At 43.8% G+C, this 17,210-nt stretch overlaps 1 protein-coding gene across 5 annotated transcripts in view; it reads right to left on the reverse strand.

Moving 5' to 3' along the window:
- Positions 1 to 17,210, reverse strand: part of SEMA5B (semaphorin 5B) — a 281,838-nt gene that overhangs the window by 119,213 nt on the left and 145,415 nt on the right. For all 5 annotated transcript variants that reach the window (XM_056349625.1, XM_056349623.1, XM_056349624.1 and 2 more), the window contains one exon: positions 7,030 to 7,129. In XM_056349625.1, coding sequence (XP_056205600.1) covers positions 7,030 to 7,129 — 100 coding nt within the window. The remainder of the gene's footprint in view (positions 1 to 7,029; positions 7,130 to 17,210) is intronic.

Genomic DNA, 17,210 nt, shown 5'->3' on the forward strand with positions numbered 1-17,210 from the left:
TGAGGCAAAGCTGCCTCTGCTCTCCTACAGCTGGGGCTTCTGCGCATTGGTCCAGCCCAGCAACCTGACAGTGCTGCAGCATAGCATTTTAGTGGATTTATTTATTCAGAGTTAATTAAAATTAACATTCTTTGCTTGAGAAAGTGCACAAATTTTAACTAAGAAACAAAAATTACACTTTGAACAAAATTTGGGCTAGGATCCAAAGTTCCCAGAATCCCCTAATTACAAAAACTGTCCTTCTGTCCTTTCCTGTCCACACCTCTTCCCCTCCTCCCCAAGGGGTATGATTCAGGGACAGCACAGATTTTGGGTATGGCAAATTCAGACCCCTTGCAGACCAGCAGAGGAAAGCAAACTCTATAGGTAAGAACCAGACACCCCAGTGGGGCTTCACCCCTTCACACTTATGCAAGGGCTGAGCTGACCTCACCCGACACAGTTTCAGAGAGGAAAATCTCTCTCTGAACTATCCCAGCCAGAGAGGTTAAAAGCTGCACATTAAATCACACTTTTGTTCACTGTGTAAAGAAATTGTGCACCCCCAATTACGGATTTAACTAGCTGCAATGTCTAATCACAGGTTTCTCACCTTCACCATATTCTTTATCACACGGGTCAGGCAGCCTCTTTAAAAAACTTCAATGGTCCTTTGAAAGTTTCTGTCAATTTCAGAGACTGATTCTCCTTTTTTTTCTCACATCACCATGTTATCTGTCCCCCTCCAGACCTCGATCCAAGGATGCAACTTTAATTAGAATATTCTTTTGTCTGATAGGAAAAATCACAGTGAAAAAGGATGGTATTTGTTTTTCTAGATTTCTCTGCAGCAGTGCTTTCAGCTACCCTCCTACAATCTGGATATAATCAAAAACATTATCATGCTCTTTGCTTGCTCACGTCCTCATTAATACCTCAACTGGCAAGGTAATTTCTCAGCCAAACGTGACTTAGTGGGGGGTAAAGCTGGCATAAGACAGTTTTAAGACAGTGCAATGCTAATACAAGCCATCAGAAATGGCAGTAACTCTGCTCAGTCAATTTGACTCAGAAAAATATTGAGTCACATCCTGTAGTCAGGGATGAATGGCACATCATTCCTGGATAATAACAGGACAAGCCCATGGACAATTTAACCTTTGGCTATGCCCATGCGGTTGTGGCCAATGTTAACTCATTTGCATGTTAGTCTCTCCATGCTATATGAGACTTAACTTTTTCAGCCATTCTGAAGCCCCATTGTCCCAGCGTAAGTGTACGGGACTTACAGACTTCCATGAGCATCTTGAAGACTTAGGTTTCCTTTGGAGATGCAAGGCTGAGGGCGAGTGATTAAACTACCACGTGGAAATACAATAATAGAGGGTCCACGTCCCCCCCTCTGCCACAGGCCTTCTGTGAGTCCATAGGAGAGCTTTGGTTATGTCCACATCAGCCAAGTGCAGAGACCTCTGAGGCTCTGCAGACTTTGACTGGTACCTTCAGAAAGTGCAGCCTCACTGCAGCAGTGGCTGTGTTAGGTGCAACACTACACCTGTAGTAGAGCTTTCAGATCTACTATAAAGTCACATGTCCCAGCATCACAGCCTTTTCACAGGGCAGGTTTGCTCTTAATCCCTCTGGGCTTTGGATTCCCATCTATAGTGTGAAATTATTAGTGCTTTCCTGCCTCACAGAAGCCTTGTGAGTATAGATGTTGGTGAGGGGTCCTGATCATTTGGTAACAGAAAGCATTCTTGACAGAGTTTAGACCCAGTGCTCATACCCTAATCTGTGGATCAAGTCTGACCCAACTTCTGCCACTGAATTTCCTGGTTTGCAAAATGCTTTTTGCCCAGGCAACATAATCTGCAAATCTACAATCTCTTCATGGTTCAGTGGCAGCCCAGATCTGGACAGGACTGAAGGTGCCCAAGGGTAAGAGTGATATTTTCCAAGCAGCACAGGTTTTGAGAGTTTTACTGCAGTGCTCTGGAGCTTTCTGCCAAGCAGGCAGGAAAGTGCCTATGTTCAGCCAGAAATCTGCATGAAACCTGGTATCTGACAGACTAATCTATCATACACCAGAGACTTTCAATAAACTCAGGGTGTCAAACCTGCTGGTTGAGGGTCCTAGAGTATGTTTACAATTTGCCATATTTCTGCAAGCTGCAACTTGAAGCAACTCTTTTGGGACACCAGCCACTCTGTTTAGTCTTCAGCTCCTAAGCCTGCGTGATCCAGAGTTGTTGTAATGCTTATAAAGCCAGGAGCAGTAATAGCCAGAAAGGGATGTGCTCAGTCTGCTGTGCTTCCCCTAAAACAACCCTTGAAAGTTCATATAGCACTTTCCCTGCTCCCCAAATTTACCATATCTCCTTTCTTGCACCTATCTACTTGGCATTAACAGGCACATTCAGTTCAGCTCTAAATCAAGTATGAAAATCACCCCTGTCAAAACATCCAGACTTGCATCACCAGCAGCTCAGTAGATCTATATTTATTGCAGAGAAGTCTGGCAGTCCAGAATGATGTGCACTTGCCATTTTTGAGGCCCTTGATGCAGCCTTTGCTCACTACCCTCTACCTCTAGGCTCTTCTTGGTAACTACTATTTGTGACAAGGGCTCCTGAGCTGCAGCTCCCCATGTGACAACCATGAGAGACGATCCTTTCCCATCTCCTGACGGAGCTGACAGCCCTCTTGGCAGGCAGAACTATGAGGACTTCTGGTCATGACACTTTTTGGCTGGTTTTCTACAGTGACACCTCCACATGCTGCGAATGGCCAACCCTCGTAGCCATGCCTCTCACACCCGCAGCCCCAGCAGGCTACTGCCCAGAGCTGACACCTCCGCAGTTTCCTTCTGGGAAAAGTCAAATGTTTCCCTTAGGGCTTCCTAGCCACTCTCTGTGCAGCCATTTGTTTGGGTACCATCCTCCTGTTGTCCAAGCTGTTTCCCTTCAGCTTGCTGTCGTGCCAGATTGTCACACGGTGTCTCAACCACCCTCCTTTAAACCTTTTATGTTGTTCTCACCAGGGAGCTCTTGTGAAGCATGCTTTTGGGCTTGACTCCAAGCTGGGTCTTTCATATCATCACTTCTTTACTGGCTCCTGTCCCTGACCAGCCAGTAATGAAACAGTCTTAAGGAGTACAGGTCCTCGAGGAGGTGGGATGTCACAGCTATGCCATGTACCTCCTCCAGAAAACCCACCCTTCCTGGGGACTGGGCACCCTGCCTGCAGCACAGGTGAGAGAGCAGAGCACTCCTTCTCCAACATGCAGGTGAAACCACTGCCATGATCATATTTTCAAGTTTTTGCTGAGCAATAATGAGGTCTAGAAAATTGTTTTTCCGCCCATTAAAATAACCTCAAATAGTAATCACATGCGCTCAAGAGCAGAAAAAAGCAGCAAATATTTCAAAACAATCACTCACTCACAGAAGAAAAACAGTACATTAAAATACTAACACTACATTTAAAACAAAAACAAAACATGCAAACTATGAGTCAAAATGAAGGTTATGAATTTTTGAAATGTGTGGGTTTATACTTAATAAAATGTAGCTCATAATATCGGTAGCGTGAGATTTACAATGTTCTAAACTATTCATATCCTTACTTGCAAGTGTTTGGATTTTACAAATGATGTGACAAGTAAATACGTTGCTTAGAAACCATGGTGGGCTTTTGAAACTAATTCTTTTGTTTCTGGGATTTTGACGTGGCAGGTGTTTGGTGCAGCGGAGTTATCAAAATCCTCTGGTTTGCACTCAGACAGCACTAGTCATTTGGGGAGGGCTCTTAGATAAGGATAAAGCTTAAAAATCTGAGGGTCATGCTATTCCAGCCTCCTGTCTGCATGGCATGCCCTCAATACCTCTTACAGCTTCAGTCACTCTGTGTCCAATTCCTGAAACCAAAAACCCCCGTGAGCCCCAGGATCTTCTTTTATTCTAGGAAGCATTTTCTGTGAATCTTTGAGACATGGGATGAACTAAGCCAAAGGGATGCTGTGGTGAGGTCATATTGCTTTTAAATAAAGACAGAAAGAACTAGTCTGAAATAATTTATAACGCCATAATCTAAGAGAATGATGTTAACCAGGAAATTGAGAAGTGGAAGTACTTATAAACTCCACCCTGATCCCAAACGCCTTCCACAACCCCAGAATAGCTGGCGTTACTACTAATATGATCTACAGTAGCACATTTAAACATGGTTAACATTTAAATTTAGGTTTCATAAATTACACCCTGTAGAGATGGATAGAGACAGCTCCTATCTCTTTGAGGTATTGTTTCATTTGCAAATTCAAGCAGATGGTGCACGAGCAACTAATGACTCAAAAAATCACCCCTAAAAATAGTCCAGAACAAGGTGTGGATTTATCAGGGAAGGAAGGAACAGAAAAGGCTTTACTTCCCCTTCCCAGTTTCCCTGGCATAACTCCAGGAGCTCAGAATGCTCAAAGCTGTGCAGCACTGAGGACCCCATCAATACCCCCACATTAAAATCAAAGAATCACAGAATCGTTTAGGTTGGGAAAGGCCTTTAAGATCAAGTCCAACCGTTAACCTAGCACTGCCAAGTCATCACTTGTCCCCAACCATGTCCCTAAGCGCCGCATCTACATATTTTTCAAACGTCTCCAGAGATGGTGATTCCACCACCTCCCTGGGAAGCCTGTTCCAAAGCTTGACCACACTTTCAGTGAAGAAACTTTTCCTAACCTCCAATCTAAACCTCCCCGGTGCAATTCCAGGCTGTTTCCTCTTGTCCCATCGCTTGTTATCTGGGAGACCAACACTCACCTTGCTACACCCTTCTTCCAGGTAGTTGTAGAGAGCAATGAGGTCCCCCCTGAACCTCCTCTTCTCCAGGCTAAACAACCCCAGTTCCTTCAGCTGCTCCTCATAAGACTTGTGCTCCAGACCCTTCCCCAGCTCCGTTGCCCATCTCTGGACACGCTCCAGCACCTCCATGTCCCTGCTGTAGCGAGGGGCCCAAAACTGAACCCAGGATTCGAGGTGGGGCCTCACCAGTGCCCAGTACAGGGGGACAGTCACTGCCCTGGTCCTGCTGGCCACACTGTTTCAGATACAAGCCAGGATGCTGTTGGCCGCCTTGGCCACCTGGGCAAACTGCTGGCTCACGTTCAGGCAGCTGTGGACCAGCACCCCCAGGCCCTTTTCCTCCAGGCACTTCCCAGCCCCCTGCCCCCAGCCCGTAGCGCTGCGGGGGGTTGCTGTGACCCACGGGCAGGACCCGGCACAAATTCATGCACTTCTCCCTGTTACCTCACACAGGATGGAAATGAAATGGTGAAGAGGGAAAGGACTCAGCACTCCCCACTTTCCGCACACTAAGCGTGTATGCAACCCAAAATAACCAGCCTGGGAAATTACATCTCCATTAACTCTATCAAAAATTGCTCAGCAGAGCCATGTGGCATCATCAAAACTTTCAGCCTCCCAGTCAGGTGGGTAGTTCTTTATGAACGCTGACTTTTCCAAGGAAATTCTGCAAAGACTTGTTCCTGCTTCCTAATGAGGCAATACACTGCAATACATTGTACTTCCAGCGGGAAGCCAAATTTGTTGTCATTTCCCTGTTTATATTGATACTGTAGCCTCATGTCTAACCACACTCATACAAACTCTTGTGGAGACAGAGACTCCCTCCAGGATGTGTTTCTGGGGTTTGAGCAGGGGTGAAGCGTGTCAGTTAGCAGCATCTGTGGGGGAAACCTGCCGTGCAGCCAAATTATGTAAACCACAAAGTCCTCACAGCAAGATGCCTGTTGCCTGTGTTTGTGCAATGCCTGGCAGAAGGCACTGTTCACAGCCATCCCCAAAGCAATGCCATTCTGAAGTAATAAATATTAATAAGTGCTGGTTAAAGATTCCAGCACAGGTAAAGCCACAGCTTGAAAAGTAAAATGTTTCTGTATGAAAAGCAGAAGGGCTTCTGGCAATTTGAACAGCTACAGCAAGCTGCTATTATTTACTGGACAAATACACACAGAAAATGTGTATTAAATCACACCTTAGTTATCTCTGTGAAGCAAAAACCTCTCCCTCTTCTACACATCTTGCTCTTTTCTTTCGTTTGTATCATGAGTTCTTCCAGCTCTGCCCCTCTCCTCCCTGTCCTGTAATGCTGAATAACCTGGGAAGAAAGCAGTCTCTTCCTCCATTTTCATTAATAGTAGAGACTGCTACCACAATGTTACCTGATTCTAAATGGTAGCCTTAAACTGATTTGTTAGACCATGCTTAGTCTTTTCTTTTTGGGTTGTCTTATCTGTTTATTATGTAATAAAAAATAGTTGCTGTTGGGGCTCATGATTCAACCACTCCTGATGTATATTACTTCACTGAACCACAGTTCTCTCCCTGCTACAAATGCAGCTATAAATTTGTTAGAGTTTGCCAATGCTCGTCTTGTGTGTTTCCACCCTCCTCTTAGGGCATCCTAAATAAAAATAATGCTTAAAAATAAAAGAAAATATATGCTAATTATATACAATGGGCCAGAACAACAGAGTTGCACCATAATGCATTAGGTGAGGATCTGGCTATATCAGCAAGATGAAGCGAACAGGTTGTGGAGTGAATTCTAAGAGAGAAGAAAACGATCACTTACATTGCCACTGCAACTTATACAAAGGTGCGTAGATGAACCTAGTACAGAGGAAAAGTCTAGCTGCAGCAAATAAACCATCAATTCAGATTCTGTACTGGCAGAGGGATGGTACAGAATGATTTACTATAATTCTTCTAAGATTCACAATACCAAGGGAGATGCTGGCATTCTGCTTCATTAACCAGTCATTTTAATTGTATCTTTTTTTTTTTTTTTTAATTCTAGTAATTTTCACTTTGCAATTACTCTAGGAGGCTAAATCCCTCTACATAAATTATAGTATTCTTCTTGAGAGGGAGACTGGCCACATATGCTGGAAACACATGCTCTTCTGAAGCCAGAACCTGGAGGGAAAGAGCTTGAGCAGCAACCCTGGACTAATTAAAAGATTATCTTTACCTTGCTCCCACAATGAGCTGGTTCCTGTTGGCATCCAGTGCAAGCTGAGAAAAGTCATGCACACCTGGATAGGTGAAATTCGACATCCAGGGCTTCAGATCTGCAATGAAAATGAGAAAGCAGAAAACAATAAAGCTGCTCTAGAAGCAGTGAGTACACCTGGACATCCACTAACAGATTTCCTACCAAGGCATCTGTCAGGGGAAGGCTAATTAATAATGTTTAAAGGGTTTCTGTTTATTCTGATTCTCTGCAGAATGTGCAAAAACCCCACACATAAATGCAGGACTGTCTTGGCAGTTATTCTCACATTCAAGATGGAGTGTCAGCATTGATTCTGGAGACAACAGCAGCTTGATTTTACTTCTGTCAAAACTGGGGAACCTTCTGCAGTGCCCGGGTTAACTGGTGTAGAGGCACTAGGTTGCCTGCCGTAACACCCCCGTAGCCTTGCCTTCTGTGCTAAGCAAAAGGAAACTGCTGCCCCCCAGAAAGAGACAGTGGGGTCAACTGATTGAAAACCAACCTAGCGTAGAAGTGACCTGCGCTCAAGACCTGGCTGCTCCAATGACAGGTTTTACCTTTTCTTTCAGGTTTTAGGTTCTCTCCTAGGTTTCACTCCACCTAACATCTGAGATCCCTATTAGTTAAATCCTTCCTTAATTTAGATGGGGTGGGGGTGGGGAGTGGGATGTGTGTGTCATCATCTTTGTGGCTGAGAGACTGCACAAGCTTGACACTGGCTCTGTCAACGAGCTTGGATTTGCCAATCTAGGCAACAGTCCAAATGGCAATCACACAGGTTAAATGCAAAGCAATAGATTTGGCTACTCCAAGCTTGGGCAGACAAAGCTCTTCCAGAAACTACATCTATTAACAGAACATCATTTGAGAGATCCGATGCTACAAAAAATGCATCTGTTTAAAGAAGAGGCTCAATTACTATTTTTAGAGTACTCTCAGGTATGATGCTAGGGCATTCACAGAATCCCAGCTTTCTATATAGTTACCAACTATACAGAAACAACTTTGACCTGGTGTGTACCACAGATCACAGAGTTTCAGCCTCTCATCTTACACCTTTCCTGCATGGAGTAACTGTGGATAGATTCAAACATATCTTCAGAAAGTCATCCAGCTTTACCGTGAGGATGGATAGATTCATACATATCTACTGTGAGGACTTCTCTTGAGAATTTATTCCATCTGTTAACTACTGTGGCTGTTAAATACATGGAGAATACCAAATATCTGGGGGAGCAAGGCACAAATGAGATAAAATCAGTGTATCTGTGATCCCTCTATGAGCTGTTGACAAGTAACCCTGCATCATTCAAGGACTGGATGTTGAAGATCCAGAAGACTCAACATGAAGGGTAACATCTTCTGGCCTCATGCCAACAGGATACCAATACACAGAACAATGACCTGACGACTCGTAATAATAATGATGCAGTTCAAACCAGTTCAAAAGAGTTCTGAAAAAACATGCTCCATAGTCATTTTATATCTTCAATGATAAATTGAGAAGCCTCACTGAAGGCAGTCAGGTTTGAATGTTTGGTTGTAGGTATTAGTTCCCCTTTCCACAGGGGTGAGACGACAATGCTGATGAAGAATCTCATTAAGGCCTTTGGCATCTTGGCATGCGTTGTAGGATTACAGATGTGCAACAGTTAAAAACGTTTGATGCAGGGATATTTGTTAAGCAATTTCAAGTCCTTTCCCCCTCCAGGGACAGATGAAACCTCATCAAGCCCTTCAGTTATCAAAACCTTAAGAAAACACATATAAAAGTCCCTATACTCCATTTGTTTGGCCTCTCTTTCCAAAGCAGAAACTTGTTGTGAAGCTTCTGCCTCTGCCCTGAACACCACCATGTTTCATAACAGCTCCTAAGCCCCTCACCATGGAGCTGGACACCATCAGGCCTGGTCCCATGCTCCACTTAACTGGATCACTGCCAGGACCTCTCCAACAATGAGACCTCCATCCTTGCAATCTAAAAACTCTCTTGCCAGAAGCTGAAGGCTTCCAGCCCTTCTCAGCATTCCTGTCACACTGCGTAACCACACACAACACATGTACCTCCTCTGCTCTTCAATGAAAAGGCATGACTTAAGGAATAACTCAGCCTATCTAACCTTCAAGCATCTCTACCTCCTACACTCCTCTGGGACCCTTAATGATGTACTAGCACAAGGGAGGCACCGCAGTTTCACCTCTGGCATTCTCATAACTAATGGGGCTCTGTCTTCTTTTCCTGTAGTTCTTTATCTGCAGAGACATTTCTGAGCCAAGCAGCAGAACCAGCAACAATAACACCTTTCAGGCAGGTTAGCCGGCTGACATGTGCTGCAGATCTTCTGGCATTTCTGTTGGCTGACGGGGGTGGGATTAGGGGATTGCTATATAACGATGATACCTTTTAAGGATCCTGCTTTTAGGCCATAATTTCTCTTGTCATTTTACCTCCTTTCCTACCAACTCTTTCCTACTAACTAACCCACTATTACAGTGCAGTGGTAGGAAGAATATTTCTTCATCTACTGCTCTAAGCATTCAGTCAGGTACACTCATCAATTCTTCCTTCTAATGGCAAGCTCTGACAAATTACAGGTTAAAATAATTTAAAAAAAAATTAAAGGCAGTAGGTGGCTTGAATCTTCCCATGTTGGCTGAAATGTCAATCAAGCCCAAGAAATAACAGGCAGTGTCTTGATTTCTATTACTACTGCAGGTGGTACAACTTAAAAAGAAACCCTTCCCCGTTATTAAATTAAAGGCTGCAAAGCGTGCATCGTCATAGCGAAATTAAGCTTTTATAGGCATGTAGTTGGACATTATTAAACCCAGCATGGTCCCAGATAAGAATTTCTAAATGCGAGTAGTCAGAATTAATGCCAAACAGCACATTTTCCTTTCCAACCTTCTTTTTTCCTGTTAAGAGGGAAGGGATAAAGTGGAATGGAAATGCAACGAAGAGTCAGGACTTGGGTCTTTTTTCATTCAACACATTCAAACCTACTGCTCAGGCCATGGGCATCCCTAAAGACAGCTCCAGCCTTTCATTCTGAAACAAGTTCAGTTCTGCAAGGTAAGTGCTGCCCTGGGTCTATCCCGTATTAGCTGAAGTTTACACATATGGACCCAATGAACTCCAGAGTTTGCTTGTATTTGACCTTTCTCAGAAGGCTGATTTTTCCAGTGCTGACTCTTCAATTTGGCTGGAAACCTTCAATGCTGGGGTATGTTTACATTTGCAAAAGTATCTGTTTAAAAACAGTATGAAAAATTTAAAACCAAGGCACTGGTTTTGCATGTCGGCAGCAGGAGCCGGAAACCTAGGAACCACATGGCTTAAGGGGCAAAATATTCATCAAGGCCTCCTTTGTGCTTCTCATCTCTAATCATTTCCAGGGGGTTAAAGATTCATGCTCTCACTTCCTCCACAGGAGGATCAACGAACAAAAGTTCAATAGTTTCCACCACCATCCATTGCCAGACATCTGATTCAAAGCCTCTAAAGCTCTGCAAGTCCCTCCACAACTCAAGGTGGTTCAGGTATCCAGCTGCAAAGAAGACAAAGCTTCGCAGGAAATGTAAGCCTGCAGACACAGCTGTGCTCAGGCTGTTAGGCATGCATAAGACAAGGTGAAAAGAGGCCCTCTGCCATTTCGGAGGGTGGTCCCTGCAGCCTGCTAGCATACTGCTCTGCACCAGCTTCCTGAGAGGACAGGACTGGGATGAGGATTAGTCAGCTGCACAAAGGACAGTGTGCCAAATCGCAGGAGCAGGGGTTAAGGGCCTGATCCAGAGGCTGTTCCAATCATTGGCAGTTTTCCACAGAGCTTGATGGGGTTTGGATCAGCTTCTAAAGATGTGGTAAACCTGGTAATACTTGAGCCTTGGTCTCCTCAAAACCAGCTGCTCCCTACCTCACCCTTACACTGTGTGTTTTGGAGGAAAGAAGTATGTAAACACTGAGCTGAGACTTCCCTGTCTGAACGACAGCATTTACTGCTTCATCTCACTTGAGCTCACTTGTGGCTCTCATCTCCAGCAGGCTGTAACAGCTTTGTGCATCCAGCAAACATCACACAACAGCAAATAGGTTAAATGTCTGTGCCTTGAAATTGCAAAGCCATTGCTGGCTGTACAGAGCATGGCTCACCACTGTGTTATTCAAGAACATCTCTTCCAGAATAATTCTCAGCATGGATTTCCTAGTCTGGAGCAAAATAAACTAAACTATACAGGACCAAGGATTCTTTGTGCAAAATAAGGGCATACCCACATATACAGACTACCCATGCTCCTATCTACCCATCCTCCTATCATAGGATTGCACAAAAAAGCTTCAAAAATATTATAAAAAGACCTTAAGGGAGGAAGACAGGGAAGCTGAACAAGAAGAAAAATTTAGAGGGAACCCATTCCAGAAAAGACAACCTGAACCACATAAAAGTACATAAAGCCCCTGTAAAATAAGCTGATTCAACAGTAAAAGTTTGTGCAATGAAGTAAAACATACCTATGGTGGTGATGGTATCACCATCCCTGGAGGTGTTTAAAAAACACACAGATGCGGTGCTTAGCGACATGGTTTAGTGATGGACTTGGAAGTCCTGGATTAACAGTTGGACTTCATGATCTCAAAGGTCTTTTCCAACCTAAATGATCCTACGAATCTATGATATAGCACTCAAGCGCTGTCAAACTCAATGGGAATAAATAAATACCTGTTCTGCAGATACTCAGACCTTCTTTTGTGCAGTGCTAACCTGACCACACATTGAGTGCTTCCATTACTGCCTCAGTATGATCTCTTATCAGTTCTCTTAGCTCACTAGTTCATGGCATGTTTAGTTACTGTGTGTGAGTATTTCAGCATTCCTGGGAAGGCACAGATGACAGCCATGACTTCTGTAACTGTACAATCTCCTCCTCTTTTCGTTTGCTTCAAGCCTCACACAGGGCAAACCATGCATAGTGATGGGCAGATACTCTAGTTTGCAAGTACTTGATCACTTAGACATTTTTCAGACCACCCACTAGTCTGGAGGACTCTCAGCGTTGGATCCCAACCATGACCAACAGATGCAAATCACTTTGTAACATAAGGTAAGGTCTCGGGCTGTCTTCTTGGTATAGAATGATGAAATGTCCCCTTTTCAGAATCAGACCTATCACTTCAGACCATCCTGTGCTTCAATTATCCTCAGTATTCAGCGCATTTTTCACAAAGTAGATGGTTGCCTGCCAAGACTGAGGCCACAGTTTCCATTGTGTGGGTCACTGACCAAAACCCATCAGGGACAAAGCAAACAAGGCTGTAACCAAAGATCATAAGGATAATGACTACCCATGCTACCACCTGTCTTCTCAAACATAGCGAGTGTGGACACTTCCAGGAATGCACAGAAGTTAAAGTCAAATTACAGCATTATCTTTATTAGACTGACAATGAATCATATTTTAATATCAGCTTCATTTTAAATTTTCTCTCTTTGTTGTAGGTCACACCACAGGTTAGTGCAATAGTCTTTGGAAAATAACTTTCACTCCTACCCCATGCTGGGATGTAAAAGTAGCCTCCACAACACAAAACTACTCCACAATTCAGCAAATTTATCAGGGAAAGGCGAAATCTTTTGCTGTGCGGGCAGAGCTGAGCAAACAAATGTGTCAGCACTCAGAGCTCAACTTTACTCATGAGGCCAAAAAACTCAAGCTGGCTTTACCCCAGAAGTCCTCCTACACATACATACCACCCTGCGGTCTTGTCTTCCCATCACCACCTCCACCTCATTACTGGTATTCTCTTTTTCTTTAACCTGATCTGTTGAAATCTTTAATTGTATATTAAATATGTCTTCATCCCAGCTGCTGCAATTTCTAGCTTCTTTGCCTTCTTAAGTCTCTGATCTGCACACACAGCTATGAGGACTCACAACGCTGTTGGCAGAGTACACGCCCTTCTACAAAATGGGTCAAACCAGCAGTTTCCTACTCTCTCCCTTCAATACCCAAATCCAACTTAGATGTTCTTCCAGCTGTCTCATTTTCATGGTTTCATTTAGTTTACCCCTCTGACCCCACATTCACCTCCTCTCCCACCACTGCTTTCTTTTCTAGCAGGCTGCACCTTCCAGCCATGTTTCTACCTCATTTCCTGCCCACTCAATCAATTCGTCCTGTCTTGGACAAGTACAAAACTCCCCCTTAGGTGAAAGAAACAATGAGCTAACCCATGAGTGGCCTGAGAGTCACTGTGCTAGCGGCTTGCCGTGAGCTATTCCTTTTCAATGAGATCCAAGAAACAGAACAGTTGCTAATGTCCCTCTCCAACCTGTCCAAGAATATATGGATAGGAGATGAGCGGAAGAAGAAAGAATACTTTTTCTCTCTTGGTATCATGAAAGAGGGAATAGTCACATCTCTCAGCTACCAAGGAATAGAAGGAGACAGAAGAAAAGGCTCTGCTCTTTACCACCCTGAAGGTAAAAAAAACCACCACCAAAGACTCAGGTCGTACCTTCCCAGAGCCATAGAAAACACAATGATCATAGTAACCTAGACATGTTATTATTTAAAGTTATATAAAATCTAGATTATTTTGTATCTCTCCCTTCACTGCCCACAGCTCCTCATTGAACCAACCTTGCTGACCTTCTTCCAGCCCAAGAGAGAAATGGTGTCTGGAGATATAGGCATGGTCCAAGTGCCAAATAGCACTGACACTGGAGTCCTCTGACTTGGGCAAATCATGAAACCACTTAGTGTCTCAGTGCTTCCAATTGTTAAATGGGTGTAGGGATACTAGCGGGTGCATCAAGGCCTAATTATCTGCAAAGCATGCAATGTACAGGAGTCATAACTGTTGCTACTGCATAGCAAGCATCTTAACTCTGTTTCCTAAATTTTAATTTTTTTTTCAAAACAACTGTTGCTAAATTTTTTCAATATCCAGAAAAAAGAACTTAGTTCAAACTAATTGTTTGCAAAAGTACAGTTATGACTGCTTGGTTATTTACTTTTTTGTTATTAATATGGAGCAGCCAACAAAACACACCAACCTATAGGGAAGAACCCAGGGATTCAAAACCAGATAAAGAAAACACCAGATAATAAGCATGAACTAGTGCTCACTTCCAGTATGGGACAGTGTGCTGTTAGGTTGTCCTGCCGCCCGCCCCCTGCCCCAGAAGGAGATCCAAGGACTGCAATTCACATGCCCAGTTTGGCACATTTCTACACTTCATCAGCATTTCTGCCCCATCAAAGAGGTCAGTCTTGGCCCATTCTCTGTTTTACTTGGGTTCATATTTGCACATGGTGAAGGGCCAGCAGAAGCTCAATCAAGACCTGCCCCAGGGGAGAGCCAGAAGGCCTCAGGCTGGGGAATTGGGAAAGAAGTCATTTAACGTGAGGGAGGCTCTTCCCTCTTCAGCATGGCTCCTAGTGCTCAGACGCCCGCGAGACCTCAGATTCCAGCTAACACAGAATCACACAGTCATTTAGGCTGGAAAAGCCCTTAAGATCACTGAGTCCAACCATAAACCTAACACTGCCAAGTCCACCACTAAACCATGTCCCTAAGTGCCACAACTACATTTCTTTCAATTACCTCCGCAGATGATGACTCAACATACAGCATGGTAGTTCCCCACTGGCAATGGCTGAGCAAGAGGAGATATCACAGTGCTGCAAGACTGTCAGATACAGGAGTATGTCCATAAGTCATAAACATGTCCATTTGCCATGCCTGAGATTGACAGGACCAAAGTTGTGTCACAGCACAGGTCTTCATGGAAAGAATGGATTTGGCTTTCCTCAGCAGGCTACCAGCTGGGCCAAACACTACCATAACACTGCCTCCCCTCCTCAACAACCCTTCTTGAAAACCTTGCCTGCTATCCCACACAGCACTGCACGGTGTCATGCAGTCCTGTGCCCCACCACCACCTTGTGAAACTCAGCTAACTGGTGCTACACACAGCCCCACTGTTAGCAAACCCAGAGATTTCTTGTTTTCTTAAGGATGATGCAGTGTTTAAGTATTGTGATCCATTGTTTACTAAGACAAGCCCTGCAGCTGTCACGCAATCTCCCTCTGTGAGAAAGATAAAGTGAGTGCTCACGCATCACTTGCGGCTTCCTATGACATTCTGATCAGTATAATCCCTCTTTTCAGACAGGAAAGCAAGCTGCATCCTGGCTCCTACAGCCACTGCAGTCTGATGGAAAAAATACTCCTTTGTCATCATTCAACCATCATTCAATCTGCCTCCTCCACATCTGGAGGCATAATTTTTTCACTATCCTTACAGTTACACGTCTACATCATCCACTTGTGCCAGCAGAGACAGTGCAAGATTCAGGACAACTGTTTTTACTAGTGAGAACATAGGAGAGGGCATAGAAAGTATGGCTAAACCCTCCTTGAATTTCACCTGCAGGTAGTCAGACCTGCCACAGAAGCAGATGTGTCCAGTTTTGATGAACATCTGAAACAGAAGTTGACCCTCTTTGCTGGCTCACTAGAGACTGAACTGGAGATGCCAAGCCAAATGCAGAGTTTGTACTTCTTAGCTAGCCAGGCTTATGAGGACTCCTGCCTTCTGTGGACAAAGGTTCCACCACGACTCAGTTACACCAATGAATCAGAGCAGAAACTGTAAAATCCTGAAAGATTTTTAAAATTAACCTGTTCTCATAAGGATCAGTGTTTTTAAATTGGAAGCTGGCTAATAATAGTAAAGGATTATCAGAGACCACATTTCACCAGTGACCTCCACCTCTTTTATTAATGTGCTGTAAAACAGAGCAATCCCCATGTATAAATACAAATCTGCATTTTGCAGCTCAAGCACTTCCATTAAAATACATTCTAAGGATCACCCAATGTTACAAAAAGGAAAGTATGGATGATCTATGAAGTCAGAGCTTTTTAAGCCAAAGCACAAGAGTTTCTTCAGGATTTTACCTGCACCTCCAAAAGCTAGAAATTATCATAAAATCCTCTAACCTAGTCTACTGTGTATTGCAGATCACAGACTTTCATACAACTAATCCTACACTAAGCCAAGGAACATGCTGGATTTCTCAGCTGCTTGATTAAGCCATGTTTGAGGAACAACTTGGCCAGTTGGACCTATGGTAGCAAAACTCTCTAGAAAAAAAATGATATGCTAGGGTTTTTCCATTTACAGACTTGAGGATTCAGTGCTGTGCACTTTGACTATGACCTAGCTCAGCACATAAGCATTCACTTGGTTTCAAGTACACAATCCCGCCAACTTCAAGGTAAGTACATATTAAGTGTTTGACCAAGTTGAGGCAGTTTGTGGCTTTCCAGGGTGATCCCCGCATGATTAAACAAGAATATTTCTTATGAAATTGCTAGTACAAAAGTGAACTTTATCAAAGTATAATGACATCCTTGAATGGAAGGTTTTAGGAGAATATGATCTATTGACACTCATCAGAAGCAGATATGCTAAATAAATGAGGTCTGCCATACCACTGGCTCACAAACTTACTCAGTTAGGGAACTATGCTAAGGAAACTTTAAAATTGAGAATGAGGTCTTCGTAAGGCCTATAGTTGTTTGCAGTGAACCACAGAAAAAGAAAGCAAGCTCTTTGCTTTGCTTTTCACTCTGCTTCTTTTCTCTGAGCTGTGTCTGAGATCTCAAAAGAGGCACCTCTGTTCCCTAGACTTAGCCACTGTGCCAAAGAAAGGACCATGCACATGCTGCTGTTAGCCCCAGTTACACCACCAGTACCTCTGAAAACTATACAGCACGCTACACTGGTGGCCTTCTGAATACCTGCTCCTCCACACTGTGAGTCTACCTCAGTCACGCTGCTGAAGATGCCCTCCTTCTCATCATCACCACCACTCATGGTCAGGGGTTGCTCCTTCACTTGAGCTGTTACACCTCTTTAAAGTTTTACCTTCCCTGCATTCTAATATGTGAGAGTTACTCAATCACTTTGCTTCCTGAAGCTTCACTGTAAAGCCTTCCTTTTCTCTCCTGCTTGTCATGATTTGCTCTGTCTAAAGCACTGCGTGAATGAAGGGCAACTCTTCCTTTTTCTTCTTAAGGCCCCAAGGTGCAGCACACTGAATAATTTTTTCAGTCAGATCTCATTGCAATTATTGGTGAAGTGCCT

This window comes from Falco biarmicus, chromosome 8, assembly GCF_023638135.1.
Source record: "Falco biarmicus isolate bFalBia1 chromosome 8, bFalBia1.pri, whole genome shotgun sequence".
Lineage (NCBI taxonomy): Eukaryota > Metazoa > Chordata > Aves > Falconiformes > Falconidae > Falco > Falco biarmicus.